This window comes from Tinamus guttatus, unplaced genomic scaffold (genome assembly GCF_059628265.1).
Source record: "Tinamus guttatus ecotype Peru unplaced genomic scaffold, ASM5962826v1 Tinamus_guttatus_pri_ptg000115l, whole genome shotgun sequence".
In the NCBI taxonomy this organism is placed as follows: domain Eukaryota; kingdom Metazoa; phylum Chordata; class Aves; order Tinamiformes; family Tinamidae; genus Tinamus; species Tinamus guttatus.
In genome coordinates this window covers 1,769,703-1,791,258 of record NW_028288649.1, presented here as the reverse complement: position 1 = coordinate 1,791,258, position 21,556 = coordinate 1,769,703, and the positions used below count along the sequence as shown (strand labels likewise).

Below are 21,556 nucleotides of genomic sequence, written 5' to 3'. Positions count from 1 at the left end.
GCTCCTTTGCACTAGAAACTTTCCACCCGTCAGGAGAGAAGTACAGACAGAAGCTTCTAATAAGCAGGAGCCTTCTCTTCCCGGTAACTGCCTCATGGACCCGATGTAAAGGCACCTCAGCTCTGAGGGTGGAGGCCATCAATTTAGGCATTGGATTAAGGTTATTTCTAGAATCATCTCTTTGTCAGATAGGTCTAGATTGCGATAGTTAAAGTTGCAGCCTATTTACTTTGTACTTCCTACATTCGTGTCACTGTTTTACTTGTTAGCTAACAAGAGTCAAAGTGCAGCATGCTACGGGCCTATGTTTTGGCCATTAAAACAAGCCATGGCAAAAATATAGAGCATACCTTCTGTACGATGGTTGTAGCCAGCTCTTCTATGAGGTCCTCCTTGTGTTCTTGCAAATAACAAGCTTCGTTCTGCTTGTCCTGCATGAAAATGGAGATCTATAGGTGCTAAAATCACATTAAAACAGCTTTTCTACAAAAGTGGTATAGGTAAGGAAATAGGCAATATGTCCTGTTGGCAGGTAGGAAGAAATTACAGGTACTTGCATTGTCACTTTCTGAAACGCAACATGCATCTTGAACACAAGTTCAAAAAAGCCCGCATCATACCTGAAAAAATCACTTTTAGGTAATGTATGAAGATAATCATTACTTCTTTATATTTTCTTTTATACTTACTCGTCTTTCTAACACTACTCAAAATAGAAGAAAGAGATTTGCTCCACATAAGTTAAAAAATATTAAAAAAAAAAATGTTACCAGGCTGTCACTGTAGGTCTCTGCCTTAGAAATAGCTTCTTCCACTGCTTCCTCTGCAACACGTAAGGCCACAGCAAGGGTATCCATCATGCTGTGTCCTGGGTGAAGGATAAGATAAAATTTCTATTATATACTTACATTTTGCAACATAAGCTGCAACATTTAGATCCATACTTTGAGTAGCTCATTTACTTTGACATAAGCTGCCGCAGAGATTTATCCAAGACCCAGATCCAGGTTGTTCATGACAAAATTTAGTTCCTCAGCCCATAATTATGCAAAAGAATATAAACATCTTAACAAAGATAGGGTAATTTGTCTCAATTGTTGTTTTATGTCCAATTGAAAAAGATGAGTAACACTTCTGATATAAATGTTTTAAATTTAATTATTATAGAACTAAATGCGGGTCTGTGAACAATACCTATCAACACTCTAGGCTATTTGTCTGATAATTTGAACTACAGGAATTGGGTTTTACTCAGATGAGTTTTTAGCAGTGTACCTTCTGTCTGTCTGTAGAATGTAGAGTCACTGCCACAAATGCTTCCTTCATTTTCTAAGCTTTCTTCAAAAAAATCTCCTTCTGTTCAAAAAAGACAGTACAGCACATTAGTATAAGAAGTACCTGTTAACAGCAGAGATATTATTAGATTATTCTCTCAAGATATGATGGCACTACACAAAAAAAGGGATAACAGGAAAATTCCCACTGGATTTTATATAAAACATGATCGCAGCAGCTTTTGTACAAGGTATGTTTGCCTTTATACAAAAGGCCTTGTATTCATTTTGGACAGAAAAAAATATTTGTACAGGAAAAAGAGAGAGGCAGAAGCTACTAAAATATGAAATGTACACAGTGAGCTTTAAGTACAGGGAATTTGCTTTTAATATGACATTTAGAATTGAAATTGATTGCATATTTAAAGGGCACTACTGTATAAGCAAGTCAAAATCCTGACATGTATACTAGTATTTATCTTCAAATGGAACAAAAGGTTTATCCAACAGTTACACAGAGGGTAGAAGGTCAGCAGTGACATTTAGACTCCTAGACCTTTCTTAGAAAAGTATCACAGACACTGCATGTGCTCTCTACTCCAACTTGTCATTGCATGGTTCACAATACCATTTTACATCCAAATTCAGTGTGACTAAGAATTAAAGACAACATGTAATAATACATTTCTAGAGGATCCACCCTCTTAGTTTTTAATTCCATTGTCCTACTTTTGTCTTCACTGAAATTAGTATTCATGTCTTTACATATATTTGTTCTAAACTTTTAAGACATCTTCTCTAGAAATATCGGTACAGAGAAAGGAAAGGACTAACAAATCAGCACATAGAGCTGAGGTCACCTCTTTTATCTACAAGCACTTGGAAGTTTTTGCCCATAATTACACAATCCATTTATCACCCTAGATAACTTCAGAAAAAGACAAAGTTAAAGAGTATACAAAAAATATAGGCTCTCTACAGATTTCAAAAGAATTACCTTAGAAAAAGATCTGATCAATAAATCAAATAAAATTTTATGCTCCAAGACTGAGGTTATTGTACTTGGAGCAATCTAAATAACTAACATAAGACAAAATACTACTACTTTTAACTTCTTTTTGCATCACCAATTACTACTATTACTACTAGCTGTGTTTCTTTACTTAAAAAGGTGCCAGCAGTATTAAAACAATAACTGTTAACCATCTACAACATCAGCACAAAAATAGGAAGTGACAAGTTTTGGGATCCTTAAGAAAGGAAAGTTCTAAAAGAGGACAATACACGTTTTGATCAACTTAGACCTAAATAAGGTTTCCCACATTAACCAATTTTTGCTTCAAATGCCATGGAAATGCTTTGTCAGAGAGCAAATGTTGAATGCAAAATTTTTTTATTAACAACTATTCAGACCAGTGGTGAATTTGGGGATGCAGAACATAACACCCCCTTCAATTTACTTATGGATTTAAGATCACAAGTCTGCAGTATCAGCGGCATAATTAAGATTAAGCACTATTTGAACTGTTAAAACAGTTCAAACTATCTAGTCACTTTAGCTCTTTTTCTCTCCACTTTGTTATTTTTGAAAAAATGTAATTTAAAAAAAAATCTCTTTTGAAATAATCTCAGAAATTTCATCATGTCATCTTCTGTGTTAAGGTAGATAATACGACATCAAAAAAGTATTTACCTACTATATCAGGACAAGCTCCACTTTCCAGTCTGTGCTTCCTGTATAAGTTCTTCAAGACTTTGGCACTTCCGAAACATTTAAAACGGCTCTTCACATTATTGTAGTACCAATCCAGAGATTGGGTCCTTAGGAGTCTAAAGAGAAAAATAAATGACATTTTGGAATAATTACGCAACAAATAAAACCAAATGATTTACTGCACTTTTACTCAAAAAAAGAAAAAAATAAAAGGTTGTCAAAACATTTAGGACTCAGGGCATAAATACATTAATTGCTGAATATTATTTAAAAATAGTTTTCCCTTGCATATTTCCAGTGTACTGGGGCAAAATGTGAAAGGTAACTAATAAGAAAATATCTACTTTGCACTACGCAAAGTTTTGTTTTGTTTTTGCCACTATCAAAACAGTTGTTCTCCATTTTATGTTGTAATTGAAATTGAAATCCACTGTACCAATTGAAAATTATAAATAAGCCTTTGAAACAGCACATGAAAGGTTAAAAATAAGTTTTACATAGATTTATGGATTATATAGGATATATTAGCCCATTAACACTCTTTGGAAAGAAATTTTTCACAAAGTATTACCATTGCTTTTACCTGGGAAAAACAATAATCTAGGATAAAGTCTAAACGAAGACCTGTAATCACAAGGAACAGCTGGTAGACAACTTCTTTGCGGGGAAGTACTTGGAACTGCAGTTTGGTCCCTTACTGATTTCAATACCTAGCACCTCTGACATCAGTACTTCATCCTACTGAACACGTCTCCACAGCTCAGACACTTCTAAGCAAGCCATGAGCTACTGTGAAGGTTTCTCTATTCTTTCCCACTTGACATATAGCTCTTGCTTCACCTCTGTTACTTTAGTAATCAGCAGGAGAGAATCCCTCCCGATTCCCAGATTTCCCAGGCATGAGGCACTACTGGGTAACCCACAGCAAACCCATGTCTTTCCCATAGAAGGTATCACTTGAGAGGGGATCCTTCAACTCTAAGTTAAAGCCGACTTATCCAACACCTTCCAGGGAGTTCAAAGAAGGTTTGAATTAGTGAATATGAATTAATTCTGGGTGTCCTTTTTCCTGGTTGATCCCATTTGTTCCTCTGTATATTGCCTTTGTAGTTTATTTTTTATTAATGATGTATATGTAGTACAGTGACCAAGATATTTTTATGACACAAAAGAATATCATGCAAGAAAGCATTTAGTATAGGCTGAAAAGATAATTCCCCCTGCAATTATTATTAATCCAGTATCATAAACCCAGAATCCATGTGGAACTTGTCACATAATTATGCAGAGAGCTGATTCTTAACACAAAGATTTTTGAAAACAAGAGACTAAGATTACTATCCAGTGTCAATATATTAAGTTCTATAGTAAATGGACTAAAAGGAGTTTACCTCCAGACTCAAGTAATCCAGATGACTTGTTTTTCAAATTTGGGGGGATGAGTAGAGAAAAACAAAAAAAACCCTCCAAAATCAAAACACTCATAATCTCTAGAATTTTCTTCAGGGACTCTCATTTTTTCTTTTAATGCGGAAAATGAATGAAAATCCACAATTTTCTCCAACATATATCATGTCATGAGGAAATAAAATCTTTTTTTTTTTTTTTTTTTTGAGAGAGAGAGAGAGAGAGACTAACAGCATAGCTTTTAGTCAGCACTGTGCTCTGGAGATGCTTGATAATAGCCAAATACACTGACCCTGAAATTTCAACTAATCCTTGCAAACAGTCTCAGGATTTTGGAGGATTCAGTATGCTCTTAAAAAGTAATATCCACTTCATGTAAAGCAAGAACATTACAGCCTAGTCTATTTCTCTATCAACACTGGAAAACGTCCAATAGCATATAGCAGCAGTGTGAAATTAAAAAAACAAAAACCAACGAAGCACATCATAGTCAAGCTGTGAATTCTTAAAGTTACATTAGTTGCTTTAGAAAGAAAGAGCACATAAGGAGCAGAAGAGTATTTTTTTTCTGGAGACTTTATCAGCAATTAGATGCAGGAGAGATGTTGCCTCTGTACTATGTTTTTGCATAGTAATAGCCTAAGATTAAGCACAGACACACCAGGAAGTAGATTAGGACTAATGTTTACCATTTTACAGATACTACTTAAACCTGGCAAGGGCAAAAATGTGTGTGGTTTTTTTGTTGTTTTTGTTTGCTTGCTTTGCTGTTAATGGAAAATGTCCTTACAGAAGGTAGGGGTACAGCACTAATCAACTCACCGGATGAAGTGTGAATGACTAGCCACAATGCACAAACAATGGGAACCACAGGATGGTTGAGGTTGGAAGGCACCTCTGGAGTTAACCTAGTCCAGCTCCTCTCAGATCAAACAGGGTCACCAAGAGCAGGTTGCCCAGGACCCTGTCCAGATGGCTTTTGAATAACTTCAAGTGTGGGGACTCCACAACCTAGGCAACCTGGGTCCAGCGCTCAGTCAACCTCACAGAGAAAATTGTTTTTCTGTTTTCAGATGTCAGGTGGATCTTCTGTGTTTCAGTCTTTGCCCAAACTGAGGGTATGCCTCGGTCTGTCTCTGAAACTAAGGATTTCTAAATTTCTTTAATTATTGCTACCAAAAAAAAAAAAAAATCTGCTCAGATTCTGACCATCTGAACAAAGCTTCACAGCAAGGACACTGATGAATCTATGAATGAAGATAGTTTTCTCTCCAAACTTGCAGTTCTTCAGTGTTTTGAGATCCTACCTACTTTGTGGGCAGGGAGCTGGTTGCTGTCATGGAAAGTAGGTCAGAAAGGAACAAACAGCATATTTTTTCTTGTTGAATTTGGTTCCCTTTTGTCTATTCAGTCTCTGCAATGCCCAAATATAAGACTTCAGTCAACAGCATGGGGTCATGATCATTAGGATGGATAAAACACACTTTGCATGACTGGTTTGGAAGAGGCTAGCAGGAGGTACTGGGCAGGAACAATGCTGTTCTGCCCAAGGCACACAGTGTTCCTGCAACACTGTCCACAAAATAGTATTGCAGCACTGTTACCACTGGTGGAGTTGCAGAATATAAGCCCTCAGGGCTTTTAAGATCCCTATCAACTATTTTAACATGTTTACCAAGCAATCTCAGCTCTACTAGCTTGAAACACCAAATCTCCTCTCTTCTTGGAAGATTCAGTTCTTTTTAATATTCAGGGCAAGCATCAAAGTATCAAAGGAAAAAGGTCAGCTAACACCTTGTACCAACTATTAAATTACAAATACCAGTTAAAGCGCTGATTTGGCAGCTATAGAAAAACAGAAGATGGTACCATTGCAAGCTTGGTTCCCCAAAATACAATGTTTTCCTTGGCTTCATTGCTTTTATGAGAAAACTAATAGCACGTTTCTCCTGAGGTGAGACAGTGCCTTACAATTAGCATGGTTTTAGAGACAGGCTTTGTATTTGTAATATTTTCTGCATGGGAACTTCGGGATACTACAAAGGATAGATATTATACATCTTAAAGAAACAACAAAAGAAAAGATGCTGCTTCTGTGTGCTAGGGTGTAAACATAAAGATTAAGATTTTTTGACAACCTTTCTCAGTTCCACAGGATTAACAATTTGTGGGTAATCGAATCATCTCACGCTTTTATGTTTTGGAGAGCTACCAACAACTCCAAATCTATGTCTCTGTCCTGAATATATTTTATAGCAGATGGTCATAATCACCTTTGTGAAGCTTTGCAGCCTCTTATCTTTCAAAAAAGTCACAATGTTTCCCCTGATTCTTCCAGTGGAGAATTTGGAAAAAAAAAAAAAAAGAGAGAGAGAGAGAATAGCCCTCCATATAGATACTAACGTGAAGGATCTACTCATGATAGAAATAAGAACATTTTCTCCTTATTTCTTTAATATTTACCTGCATTTTAAGGCGGTATTCCACAAAGGCAGTTCCATAAGCCTAGAATAATGAAAGACTACGTAATTGCTACTCTTGCGTTATTACACTGAAGCACTTGCCCTATTACCTGAAAGGGAATGTGTGCAGATTCTCTCCATAAAATGATCATTCACAGTTAAAGGCTGCATGTTGTATGCATTTTTAAGAAGCAGAAATCACTGAAGCTATTTCTCTTTACTTCTGTGCCACAAAGACTGCTACTTCTCTATTTCTAAATAGTCTTAAATACTAAGGACATTATTTATGTTACATAACATTGACATGGAGTCAAGACACATTGCAGTTTGCTTTTTGGCGATTTTTCCTTTTCTAGAAAGTGTGAAAACTAAACAAATAGGTTTGATTTGCAAATAGGTTTGGTTTAAGAACACAAAACCTAAGTAAGTATTATAAAGTTTTAGTTCATTTTTAGTATATCACTCTGACTCTAACCAAGTAGCGCCATAAGAACAATGAATAAGTTCAATCAAAAACTAAAGCAGGAATAGAGCTTGCAGTTTTCATTATACTTCTCAATTGCAGTATCCAAATACTGAGTTCTCAGGTTTCTCCTCCAAATCAGCCAGATCTGCTGGACAGGCTTCAACAGAAATACCCATTATAAGTAATGATCACAGGAGAAACACATGTGAATGACTCCATTCATACACACATTCAAGAATTCACTCCTCAGTGCCCAGGAGGCTGTTTAGTGATTGATTTACCACTTCACTAATTTTATAACAATGACATTTTCCCACAAACTTTGAGAGAGATTTTCTCACCAAGTGATTCAGGAAAATACATCACGCAGAGAAAGCAGCTCAAAGAGTGAAGAGGTGCTTCTGAAGATCTGAATTCTACTTGTACTATTCACATGTCAGAGTGAACCGAAAAAGTACTTTGGAGTTTCCTTGCTGTTGACCTGCACTGGAACCTAAAGACTTTTTTTCAGCTTTCCCCTCCTATTTCACCTTCTCTACCACAACTCTGTGTCAATACTTAGGCCTGTAAACTCTTTTAGTCCTTGAATATGTCCCCAAAAATCACTCCCACAAATTTCTGCTGCACATGAACACATATGCCAAATAATTCATCTTCTGACCTCCTCTTCATAAACACTATATAAAACTTTCGATATGCACTTTATTTCACGCTGCTAAAGTCTCTAATGCTTGCTCAAGGCGGACAGGTTCCCTGGAGCCCTAGCTGACAGCTGGTCCTCTTGAAGTCCATCCTTCTCTCATCCATAAGCTTCTCCATCTTTCCACTTGAACCATGGAAATCATACTGTCAGCTAAACGACACAGTTGGTCACCTCACTGCAACCTCACTGATTCTGTCAATACTCCAGAAAAAAGGGTTTTTTGATAAAAAAAGTAATATCATTATTTGGCTTCTTCAGAGCACTCATTGAACTGGTGGGAGTCTTGGCCATGAGTGAAGAGACGAGGAGGTTGGGCCAAGAGGAAAGCTTCCTGCTGAGCTATCCAAGAGCTGGGTCTCCCCCAGACCAGACCCACTTAGCGATGCTTTGAGGCAGAGGGGCATTGCAGTTAAATATTCTTGTCTTTCAGCATAATGTCTGCTGCATGTCCTGGCAGCTGCACGTCCACCACATGAAGGGCTGAACTAGTGCAGGGCTGCCTGTTGCCGGTAGCTGTTGCAGACTGGGCCTGCTCAGCTGCGCCGGCGCTCACAGACCCCCCATGCAGGCTCCTTCCCTGGGTTGTCCTTCCAGTTCAGGATCCTTGTCTCTGTTTCTCCGGCACTAAATAGCCTCAACTCCATGCCCAGAGAAACGGTTATTAAGATTTAGCCTGCAACTTCTTATTTACTCATTCCCAAAGAAAAAATTCTTCAAACTCAGAATCGCTGAAGTAATCACTGATTTCAGCAAAATCAAATATGCTTGTAAGTTAAAAAATGCAACTTCACTTCTTTTTTTCCTTAAGAATAAATCATAACTTAGTACATAAACACAACATTCATACATACATACAAACCTGTCAATGCTCAGTTCCCTAAAAATCTACTTAAAAAAAAAAAAAAGAAAGAATTGTGAAACTTCAGCCCCTTGAAGCCCCGAGTATGAACTTCCACATATTCAGTTCAGGCAAAGCTCAGGACAGCCCACACATGGGACTTATGTTTCACTGAGTTTTCTGTATATATCCCCTGCTTGTGAGGGTCGAATTGCTGACACTTTAAGAACAACAGCTCCTAAATATTTAGTCCACAGGACCACCACTAACTCTTAACAATGCATTCTTCCAAACTTCACATTGAAATCCTATTTATTTTCTTCCTAAAGAAATTCTGCCGCTCATGTATGACATGGGAGGTGCTGCTCCAGAAAACTTGGTGCTCCAGCAATTCATAGCCTCATTGCAGAGCAGCAAGAAGATCTTTCCTGGCCTCCCCTGCTAGCATGGGATGTGAGGGAAGCTCCTGCTGCCTGATGAGGCCTCCAGGCTCTTTCACCAGCCGTACTACAGGATTTTACACTCTGGACCTGAACTGGGGAACAAAAGGAATGTCCATGTCCCTGACAGTCAAAATATTACTTCTCTGCGTCAGTAGAAATGAATCCCACCTACTACATAATCTTACTGCAGTTCAGAGTATGCTGATTACTTCAGTAAGCTCAACCTGCAGTATTATACTATATAAGGCATTTCCTAAAAATACTCATTCTCCCAGCCACTCACTGAGAAATAATATGCTTCCATTTATCATGTCCTAGTTTTAGCTAGGAGCCACATATAAGAAATTATAAATTAAGGCTATCAGAGAAGGAGGATAGTTTATCTGTTGCAGAAAGAGAACTGTATTTGCAATCCTCACATTTGCTTATTTTGTTTCTCTTAACTTTGAATTGGTGGTCTAGAAGTTAGACAGGTTAGACAAAGTAGATTTTGTTCAGAAAACTGAATATGTGATAGTGATATCCTTTCAAAAAGGAATGTGTAACAACTTACAACTAATCCTGGAAAACACAGAAATTTCTATCACCTGTGTTGTTTAAATCAAACCCAGATGACTTTCTAAAAGGATATTCCATGGATTACTCAGTGTAGCATGGGCTGGAGTGTAGGAATCGCTTGCTGTGGTACACGCCAGGCTGCATTATCCTGCCTGGCCTTAAAATATTTTTACTGTCTCATAAAAATAAGATCACAAACCACACTGGTTCAGATTAAAGGGTCATCCAGTCTCTGCATCCAGTGTTGGTCATTAGTAGATGCTAAAGAAGGGATTACAGAAAACACGTAAGTACAGGGTAACCCCCACTGCCCCTGCTATCAACATGCTCTCAGTTTCCAGCAACTGCCTGCTCAGGACTCTCCACGCTGGACATTACAAGAGACCATCCTCAAAAGACAATTATTGATAAACTGATCTTCTGTAAATGTGTCTAGCTTAAACCTAGGCATCCTTTTGGCTTCAGCAAAGTCTGTTGACAACTGATTCCTCAGGGGCACACCCCACAGAGACACTCTCCCCAGTGTCTACCACCTATTTCCCTGTGTGCCTCATACTTCAATGTTAAGAGCCACAGTGAGCAAACGTGCCCATTTAGCTCTTCCGTGGCATGACCGTACTCTCTGTTTCTTCACTTTTCTTTCTTCTTATTAAATTAAATGCAGTCCACAACTAAAGTTGCTCATTTTAAGGTTGCCTTCTTCCACCAGATATATCCTTTGAACATATCAGGCAGCACCTCTGTAGAGCTCCAGCAGCAGCATAAACCACTGGCTCCGAGAGGTTTCTTCTGCCCTGTTGCTGCCTATAGGATTAGAGGAATTGCCAGTATCTACTGTACATCAGCATTTTCCTATGGAATGCTGCAGCAAAGCTACATAACATTAGAGTGCAAACTGGAAGAAAGCTTTAGCGGAAATACTTGTATTGCCGAAAGGCTCAGGAAAGTCAGCATGTAATAGACTGGCTTCAAAATGAAGTTAAAGTTCACACATAATCACATTTCCTTCTATTGGGAAACATTTCAAAGCCTGCTAACAAAGCAAAAAAAATGTCTTAGATATGAAGTATGCAGAATTCACTAAAATACTTTCTCCATATTCAGAAATACTTTTTGGGGCCCAGATTTGTGACTCAGACTCCCAGGAGTAGCTTGACCATCTAATTTACATTAAAACAAACCACGAGACTGTTGCTCTTTAAGCATACAATTCTGTCATTGGAAAAGAAAGTATTCAGAATGTAAAAAGTCAAGAAGAAAACATCTGCTTTAATAGACTTCCTGAAATTAGAATGGAGGAGGTTCAGATATCCCTTTGATTAAGATAACAACAGTTTAAATCCATGTTTTATTGCAACAAGATCCCTCCTTTGAAGATTTCTGCCAAGAGTAAGATTTGACTAAATGCTGACTGGACATAGGTCAGTTTCGGTGGCTTCTGCACATCAGCCAAGCCAGACTTCAAAAGTTTTTTGTCTTTACTTGGGCTAAAGTTTGCAAAGGAAGGTTGTGAGTGTTGATGAAGACCATTTTCAGGTTTATTCCCTAAGGAAGGTAAGTCACCTGGCACAACTGAGGAAAACACCAAGACAACTCTGAATACTCATCAGTGCTATGGTTTGAGCCTTCTGTAGGAGAGCACACAGAAAAAGGGGGAACATGTCAACCTTTAGCTCAATTATTTTGCTCTTTCTTTTCCCTGCATGGTTGTATGTCAGGAATACCTGCCTTACAAGCAAATGTATTTTTGGCATATTAACCCTACCGGCAGCTCCAGGAAGTATTTTGTGTTACAAGGGAACTCATGTAATAATATGGACTTTGCATCAGTGACAAAAGTCAATTTTTATAAAGAAATAGGTTATTAAACATCACTGCAGCAGAGTCAGTGTTTCACTGTAATTTATTTGACAGCAAATATTGGGGTGAAATTACAACCATGAGGAGGCAATATCAGTTTAAGCACTGACCTAAGTAGGGCCAGGGCTTCTCTTTAGACATCTGCTATGCACTAGCAATGAAAGATGGGAAAGACCTTATCATACAGTAGCTTAGCCAGAATGAATAAATATCTATAAGGATCCACTCCAGTGTTTCCCCATCCTAATGTTTAAATTCTCTTAGTATTTAAGCTGAATCTTCCTTGCTTCTATTTAAACAGGGCAGCTTATGATTTTTGCCCATTCCTTGCTGTTTTTCTAAAACTAAGCAATCCTCTTTCATCACAGATCACTTTTTCTAGCCATCCAATCATTTCCTTTCCTTTTTTTTTTTTTTTTTTTCTCCTTGGATTCTCCCCATCCCAAAGTGGTCCATATTTCTGTTTAAATACAGACCCCAGAGCTGGTAATTTGAGGCTTTACTGGTTTTCTTTTAAGGGAGCCATATGTAAGTACCCAGGAAGGGGCTTATGGCACTGCACAATCTATGAGATTATACTGAAATCAACAGTTTTTCCACAAGGACATGAGCCAAATCAGGCTCATGCAATACTTCACCCATCAGCATCTTGCCGATACTTGCACCTTAGAAACTGCCAGCTTCTCAAACAGAAGCTTCATGTCAAACCAAGTCAAGGATATTTTCACTATACCTTTCTTTTTACTGCCAATTACGTGGATTACGCTTTGAGAAATGAGGTTTAGAATATATCTCCTTACTGGACAATTGATATCCCAATATTCCACTTTGTAGAAAAAATTCAGGCGTTCGACTATTACACCTTCTTATCAATGAGCAAATAGTCTCCAGGATAAGAAAACCACAAAGTCTGTCATTCACAAGAAACCTTACGGCTATATCTGTACCAATTCCATCCCACTTGCACAAAGAGCCCTGCTGTGTCCATGCAGCTCCTGCTCTCATTTCTACACCCATGTGCAGTGAGCCCTCAGAGTAACTGTGGCCGCTGTGAAACATTTAGTGGCCAAAATAGACTGTAAACCTGACCCAAACTGTGTAAATGGAGCCCCAAAACTCGTTGCATTATATTTTCACACCTGAAGAATACCACTTTTCAAGTCAGATCAAAAATAAATAAGCATAAACTGGATATTTGAAAATAAACCAAAAGAAGTCTCAATGCTTTTTATAAGGGTATTTTAAAATACTGAGTATATTCATGAATTTGTCTATGATTTATAGGATTTATTTTATGACATAAAAATTGTAAATGTAGAAACAAAAATGTCTGCACTGAAACAAACTATCCCCTTTTAATCAAAAGGAAATTGTGCACTTCATCTGAATCCACTTGCACCATAAGTTTCATTCTATGTGAAATTTTGGGGATATTTTTCTACCTTAACTTGCAGTAAAACATATTTTCAGCATTGCACTATTTTTCAAAAGGAAAAAAAAAATCCATCTCCTGGTCAATTCAGACTCAGTATTTTTTTAGGCAAATTTAAGAATTAATCAACACTGCATCATTACTAAATTTATGATGCTCACACGCACACATCATCCTGAAGCGAAATACAAATATGAATCAAAGCAAGTTATTATGGACACAATGAATACTGATATACTGTCTTTTACTCATACTTGTTTCTTCTTGCTACACAGTAAATCAGTGGATTTTTTACTTCAGATTTCTGAAATAAAACACGGAGAAAACAACAAAAGGACACAATAACATTACCTCAAAGTAAACATGGAGAGATTTTTTTTTCTTAAAAAGGAATAAAACAAAAAAACTCCAATAACAGCTAGAAATATTCATAAATTCTCAAATAGATAGGCATTCCTTTCCAATTGTATTACTGCAGCAAGCACTAAGTATCCTTTGTAACTATCTAGGGAAATGAAGGAAAATTTGTAAGAAGGCTACTATAAATAAACTTCAGAATCAAAAAGCAACATCAAAACCCTCTCATGAAATATGGTCATTAAACTTTTCATCAATGCTAATGAAATACAAATATTTTCAGTCAAAATGTAACTGAAAATAAGTCGTTATGACTAAATGCACCTTTCACTGACATGAGAAATGATTTCTATTACCACAGCAGATACTAGATGAAACAATAAAACATAAAGCAATTTTGATTAGTTATTTAAATTACCTAAGTGAAGGAGTTTCTTTCTGCAAACTTCATTTTTAATCCACAGATTCTTGAAAAACAGCTGAACAGAAAAAAAAAGTGAGGTTGATGAAGCATAAAAATATTCACAAGAGAGATACAAACTCAGCTCCATGGAGAAAAAAAAATACCAGAGGATAAAGCATGCAAATTAATTCTGTAATCCTGATTAAAAAATACGCAGGGCTTTTAACGCAGGGCTCAAGAACACCAAAAAGACAGCAATCCTCTGCTTTAAGGTCTGTTTCTGTTCTTGTATCAGGAGAAAACTGTGAACAAACAGCTGTGAAATGCCAGCAAAGACGAGAAATATCATCACCATGTAAAATCAAGGAGAAAACAAAGCTCATTGCAAGATTATTGAAAAGAAAAAAAAGGGATCAAGCAAGCCGAAAAACCTAAAACCTTGGTGGTGAGTGAAGAACTGCAATTTCAGCTGCTTTCTTGTTGATTACCTTGCCCGACAAGCCTAACTTTTGCTGAGCTAAGCTGTACAGTGTTCTGGGAACTGGGCACCCTGCGACTCCACCACCTCCTTCCTGAGCCCACATGTGTTTGTAGCTTTGCAACTTCACAAGCCACGGAGCAGCTTAAGAAACCTACTGCTGAGCAACAAACCGCTGCATGGCAGCAGCTCATTCCAGGACAGATGGAGAGCACATGAGGACCGAGGGGAGGACGTCTGATGGTGGCAACGGTTCTGCCCTGCGCGCTGCAGAGCATCTGCAGTAGCCAATGGGTCTTTCCTACATTTAATGTCTGTTTTCACAGAAAACAAACCTGCTGTATTTTGTGCTGTAGTTCTCTATGGTTAAGCCTTTAAACCATGTAGGACATGCTTTTTTTTTTTTAATCATTTATTTTCTTCAACACAGCTCGATAGTCACCACACTAAAAATGCACTTTTTTTCCTCCTTGGTATGGTTTTCCCTGTTGCACAGCAATGTTTTTAGTTTAAAGCTTTATTGTACAAGCTGTCCAGCAGTCTGACAAAAGCTAAATTCCAGCTTATAGCTGAAAAGCGTAGGAAAAATTCCAAAGCCTTTACAAATTATACAAATGAGACTTTAATCCCAGCTGGCCTCGCTAACTGGGGCTTTACATCTGGGCAAGCATACAAAGATTTTTTACATGGATTTTCGGTTATTTGAATCATGAAAAAACATATAAAAATATATTTCTGTAAATACTTGTTACAATAGTACTGTTGCAATAGTACTATTGCAATAACAAAAAACAGTCTTACAAGGACAGATTAGCCGGACTGTCAGGGAAATACAGCTGTTTAACACCAAAAGCTCTGAGCAGGACTGTTTTTTTAAAAAAAATAGATCTGCTGTCTAGAGCAGGATTCACAACTCTAACGAACAGAAAGCTACAGGCAATTCCCCTCTCATCTCCAGGGCAAGCTTATTCTCACTGGCATGGGGTGGGGAGTATCCTCACAGGGCCACCCGATTGTGACAGGGTGCAGAAATGTGTGTGGGAGATACTGGCAGCCTTGCTCCAAGTATGAGCAAGGCCAACGAAGTAAAAAAGGAGGGAATTAGAAGCAACAGTGAATGAACAGGGGAGGTGGGAACAGGGAAAAGGTGTAAAGCTGACTGGTCACGCATCCAGAAGTGACAGCATCCAATGAATCCCACAGTCCTTGGGTGCTGGTTTTCAGCTCCTTGCAGGAAGCAGACTGCACCATCACAGCCCTGGTCAGCGGTGCCCAGTTCCCATAAAACTAGGATGCAAATGAAGTACCTAAAGTGGATGCCGCTTCAGCAAGATGCTTCCTCTTGCCCTCTGTGAGGCATCATTACCACAGCTTTAAAGGCTTGGTTAAGGTAAACCCAAAGAGGAAATTTTTGAATAATAAGGAAATCAAGTTAGTTCTATTTAACACTGTTTCTGGCTTGCTGCTGAGGCCCTAAAGAATAAACAGATTAAGAAAGACTCACTGCATAACTAATATGTTTTCTGTAGAATCATCTGGTGGTTTCATTTCATATTGGCAGAGAAGATCCTACTGCAGCAACAAGAATCTTGCCACTCTTCTCTGCATCGCCTGTGCATGGGGACCACAGGGAGAGACGGGCCACAAGAAGTTAGTGGCAGTTTCTGAGACATTGCTTTCCCTCACCAACAGAATGTAGGCCTCTTCCTAGGCTGATCTCCATTAAAAAGTGGCTTGATTGCATTTTGGGCAAACAATCACAGCTACTAGAATTTCCAGGTGACCAGCCTGCTTGCACTGTGACTGCTGGTGCTCATGTTGTGTACTGCCAAACAGCTTCTGAGCCACAGAACCTGAGATAGATGGATGTATGTATTTATCCTTCTGTTTCTCTAAGGTAGAAGCCTCAAAAGAAGAAATTAAAATGCTCTTTGCACGTATGCACTATTTCTGTCACGGAATTCATGTGCTGACCCTGCTAGAGGAAGGCTTTTTCCAGTCTTCTTTTTCCTCGGGAAACACGAAGCTGTGATAAATTTGCTTGCACTGCAGAAAGTAACTGGAGAGTAGTAGGGGCAGGCAATCAGGAGAAGGTGGTGCATTAAGAATGTCCTCGATGTACTTGCCCCTCCATCAAAAGACCTTCGTTTAGGAAGTCAGAATCATCAGCCTTTGTCCAGCAGATCCCAGGATATGAAGAAGCCAATTACAAGAAATGCCATAATATATGGCATAGCCTATACCATTCTTTATTTGCCCCAATAAAAAGATAGGGCAGTTTTAGTGATTTCCCTTACATGCGTACCCAAAGAAAAAGAACTTAAGAGCTGTTTCTTAATGATGATGTTATGGATGGTACAAACAACCAGTTTGCATCCAAAAGTCTCCTTCTCTGGAGATCTTCAAAACCCGCTTGGACACAGTCCTGTGCCACGTGCTTTAGGTGACCCTGCGTATGCAGGGGGGTTGGACTAGATGATCTCTAGAGGTCCCTTCCAACCTTAAGTGTTCTATGATTCTGTGATTCTATGAAAAGGTGCACAGTTTTGCAGTGCGTTCACACAAAGAGACCTTCCAGCTTTCTCCTGTCCCACTATACAAAAGCTCTCTGGTCAGGTCCCATGGCAAGAGGAAGACGGGATGTTGGCTGCATGTGGCATCCTGGTGCAGGCATTTAGTGGCGATGCAGAGGAACATGGCTTTGGCTGGCAGTGTGCCTTCTTGGGCGGCTCTGGAGGATCACCAAACCGCATCGTGCCCAAGGCTCCGCAGGAGGACAGCTCAGGAGGGCACCTGGGTACTTGCAGGATGGGAGCCAGAGCGCCTCCAGTGTTCAGTACAGCGGCCTGGATAGATCTCAGTTTCAGGGCACTGTTCTTGCAGAAAATAGAACTATTTGACCTTAAACAGTTAAGGAAAATAGACCATCAAATCCATCTATTTTTTAAAAAGATGCCAAACAAACTTGCAACTACTTTCCCAGGACAAGGTGAGAGAAGCACGCTAATCTGGATCCTCAGAAATTCTGCCTAGCTAGCTCTTTCCAGGCATGTTTTAAAAATACTCCAAACATTTTCACTAACTACTGTATTGCAAGGTAAGTTCAAGATTATTTTGGACCTATAAAAACATGAAAAGAGTCATATAAAGAAGACACAAAAGAGATTAATCTTTGAGAAGACAGGTTAGTCTATATGGAGTCAGGTGTCTGGTAAATATGTATTGAGAAATATTGTGACAAAAATAATTATCTTCTAGTTATGAAATACAAAATGTACACTGACTACTCAAGGGTATCTATCCTCACTGTATTTTCTTTCTATTTGTGATGAACTTTCATTAAAAATATATTATTCTTAATTTTCTTCATAAGTTCATTTTAGAAAGGTTAGAGAAACCCCAAGGAAGGGGGGAAAGCAAACAACAATCAGAAAAATAAATCTGACTTGAACTTTGAGACAGAAGAAAAACAAACCTTTTTTGTCTCCCTGCCCCTAAAAGTAAGAGGTTGTAATAATACAAAGCTATGAGGATATCCATTTACTTTCATTATATTAAAGGAAGACAACAAAAGGCTCTACATTAATGGACTGTAAACTTCTAGAATGAAGTAAAGCCTAAGTAGAGCTCAGTACTGATGGTCTAAAATATTTGTGTTTAATATTTCTAAAAAATAATGTGCAATAATAGTTAAATAAGGCAACCTAAAGCATGATATTAAATATTCCACAAGCTGCAACTACAGGATTATTTATAGAGCACACCTAAAAACATACATGCATGTAACATACAACATGTTACAGAGTCTCTGGAAAAAAAGTCTAAAAGTGGAGTTAATAAACAATAACTTGTTTATTAAAGTAATAATGGAAGTATTTCTCAGGTGAGGGTCAACTACAAATCCTATGATGTAATCTATTGCAATCAGTACCACACAACCAAAGTCAGATGGCATCCAGCGGGAGTATGGTAGTGGGGAAGTGAGGATAGGATATGGTTATAGAGGGTCCTCTTTCACCCCTCCTGGGAAACCTGCAGGCTCAATTACTTCTCTGAAATGCCTGTACACCAATGCGCGAAGCATGGGGAATAAGCAGGACGAACTGGAGATCTGTGTGCGGTCCCAGTGTCATGATCTCATTGGAATCACAGAGACAAGGTGGGATAGCTCGCACGACTGGAGCGCTGCCATGGAAGGCAGTGTGCTCTTTAGGAAGGACAGGCTGGGAAGGAGAGGTGGTGGAATTGCTCTTTATGTGAGAGAGCAACTGGAATGCATGGAGCTCAACCTGGGAGTGGATGATGAGCGAGTTGAGAGCTTGTGAGTAAGGGTTAAAAGGCGGGCTAATGTGGGAGACACTGTGGTGGGTGTCTGCTACAGGCCACCTGACCAGGATGAGGAAGTTGATGAGCCCTTCTATAGGCAGCTGGATGTTGCCTCACGGTCACAGGCCCTGGTTCTCATGGGGGACTTCAGCTACCCTGACATCAACTGGAAGGACAACACAGCCAGGCACAAAGAGTCCTGGAGGTTCCTGCAGTGCGTTGATGATAACTTTTTGACTCAGGTTGTGGAGGGGACAACGGGGAGAGGTGGGCTACTGGACCTCATGCTATCAAATAGGGAGGGACTTGTAGGAGATGTTAAGGTAGGGGGTAGCCTCGGCTGCAGTGACCATTAGTTGGTGGAGTTCAGGATCCAACGAGGAGGAGGCAGGGCTGTAAGTAGCCTTGCAACGATGGACTTCAGGAGGGCCAACTTTAGCCTCTTCAGAGACCTCCTCAGAAGAATCCCATGGGCTAGAGCCCTAGAAGGTAGGGGGGCCCAAGAAAGCTGGTTAGTTTTCAAGCAGCACTTCCTCCATGCCCAGCAACAGTGCATCCCTGTGGGTAAGAAGTCAGGCAGAGGGGGCAGGAGACCTGCGTGGATGAGCAGGGAGCTTGTGGCAATGCTCAAGCAGAAGGCAGTGGTATACAGAATGTGGAAAAAAGGACAGGTCCCCTGGGAGAAATACAGGAACGTAGTCAGGGAATGCAGAGATGCAACAAGGAAAGCTAAGGCACGTTGGGAACGCAATCTGGCAAGCAATGTTAAAAATAACATGAAAAACTTCTTCAGATATATTAACAGCAAAAAGAAGATCAGGGAAAATGTGGGTCCACTGTAGAACGAGGTGGGTGCCCTGGTTACAAATAACACAGAAAAAGCGGAGTTGCTGAATGCCTTCTTTGCTTCAGTGTTTACCAAGGGCAGCCCTTTAGAGTCCCAGGCCCTAGGGACAAGAGAAGAAGCCGGGGGACAGGAAGACTCGCCCTGGGGTAGAGGAAGATTGGGTCAGAGAACACCTAAGGAACCTTGATACCCACAAATCCATGGGCCCTGAGGGGATGCACCCCAGAGGGCTGGGTGAGCTGGCGGATGTCACAGCTAAGCCGCTCTCCATCATCTTTGAAAGATCCTGGGGAACGGGGGAGGTGCCAGAGGACTGGAAGAAGGCCAATGTCACGCGAGTCTCAAAAAAGGCAAGAAGGAGGACCCAGGCAACTACAGGCCGGTGAGCCTCACCACCGTTCCCAGAAAAGTGATGGAACGGCTCATACTGGCCGTTGTCTCCAGGCACATGGAGTACAAAAAGGTGCTTAAGAGGAGTCAGCGTGGATTCACTAAGGGGAAATCGTGCTTGACTAACCTGATAGCCTTCTATGATGGAATGACCAGCTGGATAGATGAGGGGACAGCGGTGGATGTCGTCTATCTCGACTTCACCAAGGCTTTTGACACCGTCCCTCACAACATCCTCCTGGGCAAGCTCTGGAAGTGTGGGACAGATGAGTGGACAGTGAGATGGATTAGGAACTGGCTGGATGGCAGGGCCCAGAGAGTGGTGATCAGCGGTGCAGAGTACAGTTGGAGGCCTGTAGCTAGCAGTGTCCCCCAAGGGTCAGTCCTTGGTCCAGTCCTGTTCAATTTATTCACCAGTGACCTGGATGAAGGCACAGAGTGCTCCCTCAGCAAGTTTGCTGATGACACAAAACTGGGAGGAGTAGCCGATACCCCAGAGGGCTGCGCTGCCATCCAGAGGGACCTGGACAGACTGGACACCTGGGCAGTGAAAAACCTCATGCAATTCAACAAGGCCAAGTGCAAGGTTCTGCATCTGGGGAGGAATAACCCCAGACACCAGTACAGCCTGGGGACCGACCTCCTGGAGAGCAACTCTGCGGAGAAAGACCTGGGTGTCATGGTGGATGGTAAGTTGACCATGAGGCAGCAGTGTGCCCTTGTGGCCAAGAAGGCCAATGGGATCCTGGGTTGCATTAAGAAGAGCGTCTCCAGCAGGTCGAGGGAGGTGATCCTGCCCCTCTACTCAGCCCTGGTGAGGCCACATCTGGAGTATTGTGTCCAGTTCTGGGCTCCACAGTATAAGAGGGATGTGGAGCTGCTGGAGAGAGTCCAGCGCAGGGCTACAAGGATGATCAGGGGCCTGGAACATCTGCCCTACGAGGAGAGGCTGAGGGAGCTGGGCCTGTTCAGCCTGGAGAAGAGAAGGCTGAGAGGGGATCTAATCAGTGTACCTGAAGGGAGGGAGTGAGGAGGATGGTGCTGGCCTCTTTTCAGTGGTGGCCACCGACAGAACTAGAGGAAACGGCAGGAAACTGAACACCAAAAGTTCCACAGGAACTTAAGGAAAAATTTCTTAACAGTGAGGGTGACGGAGCACTGGAACGGGTTGCCAAGAGAGGTTGTGGAGTCTCCTTCTCTGGAGATCTTCAAGACCATCCTGGACGCAGTCCTGTGCCACATGCTCTAGATGACCCTGCGTGTGCAGGGGGGTTGGACTACATGACCTCTAGAGGTCCCTTCCAACCTAAAGCATTCTATGATTCTATTAGCTAGATCCTAGCCTTTTGACAGATTAAATTACGGGACAAAGTGCTATAGCTCTACAGTAGGTGAAAAAGCTTTTAAGAATATTTTGAATATATCCTATTACGTGCTTCGTTATTATATATTTCATTATTCTTTGCAAGCAGTAAATATAATGCCATAGTTACTTAAAAGTTACTTATTCATTAGCAATAATTCCATTACTGTAATGACATCTTTGAAGGGAAGCTGATTAAAATATCAGTAACTAAACAGAGGATGCAACCAAGTAG

The 21,556-nt window shown here is 40.2% G+C and overlaps 1 protein-coding gene across 3 annotated transcripts in view; it reads right to left on the bottom strand.

Annotated features, from left to right (window-relative positions):
• MYRIP (myosin VIIA and Rab interacting protein) overlaps positions 1-21,556 on the bottom strand; it is a 176,952-nt gene that overhangs the window by 43,584 nt on the left and 111,812 nt on the right. For all 3 annotated transcript variants that reach the window (XM_088521089.1, XM_088521087.1, XM_088521088.1), the window contains 4 exons: positions 2,968-3,104; positions 1,276-1,356; positions 771-868; positions 351-431 (listed from right to left, as the gene is read on the bottom strand). In XM_088521089.1, coding sequence (XP_088377215.1) covers positions 351-431; positions 771-868; positions 1,276-1,356; positions 2,968-3,104 — 397 coding nt within the window. The remainder of the gene's footprint in view (positions 1-350; positions 432-770; positions 869-1,275; positions 1,357-2,967; positions 3,105-21,556) is intronic.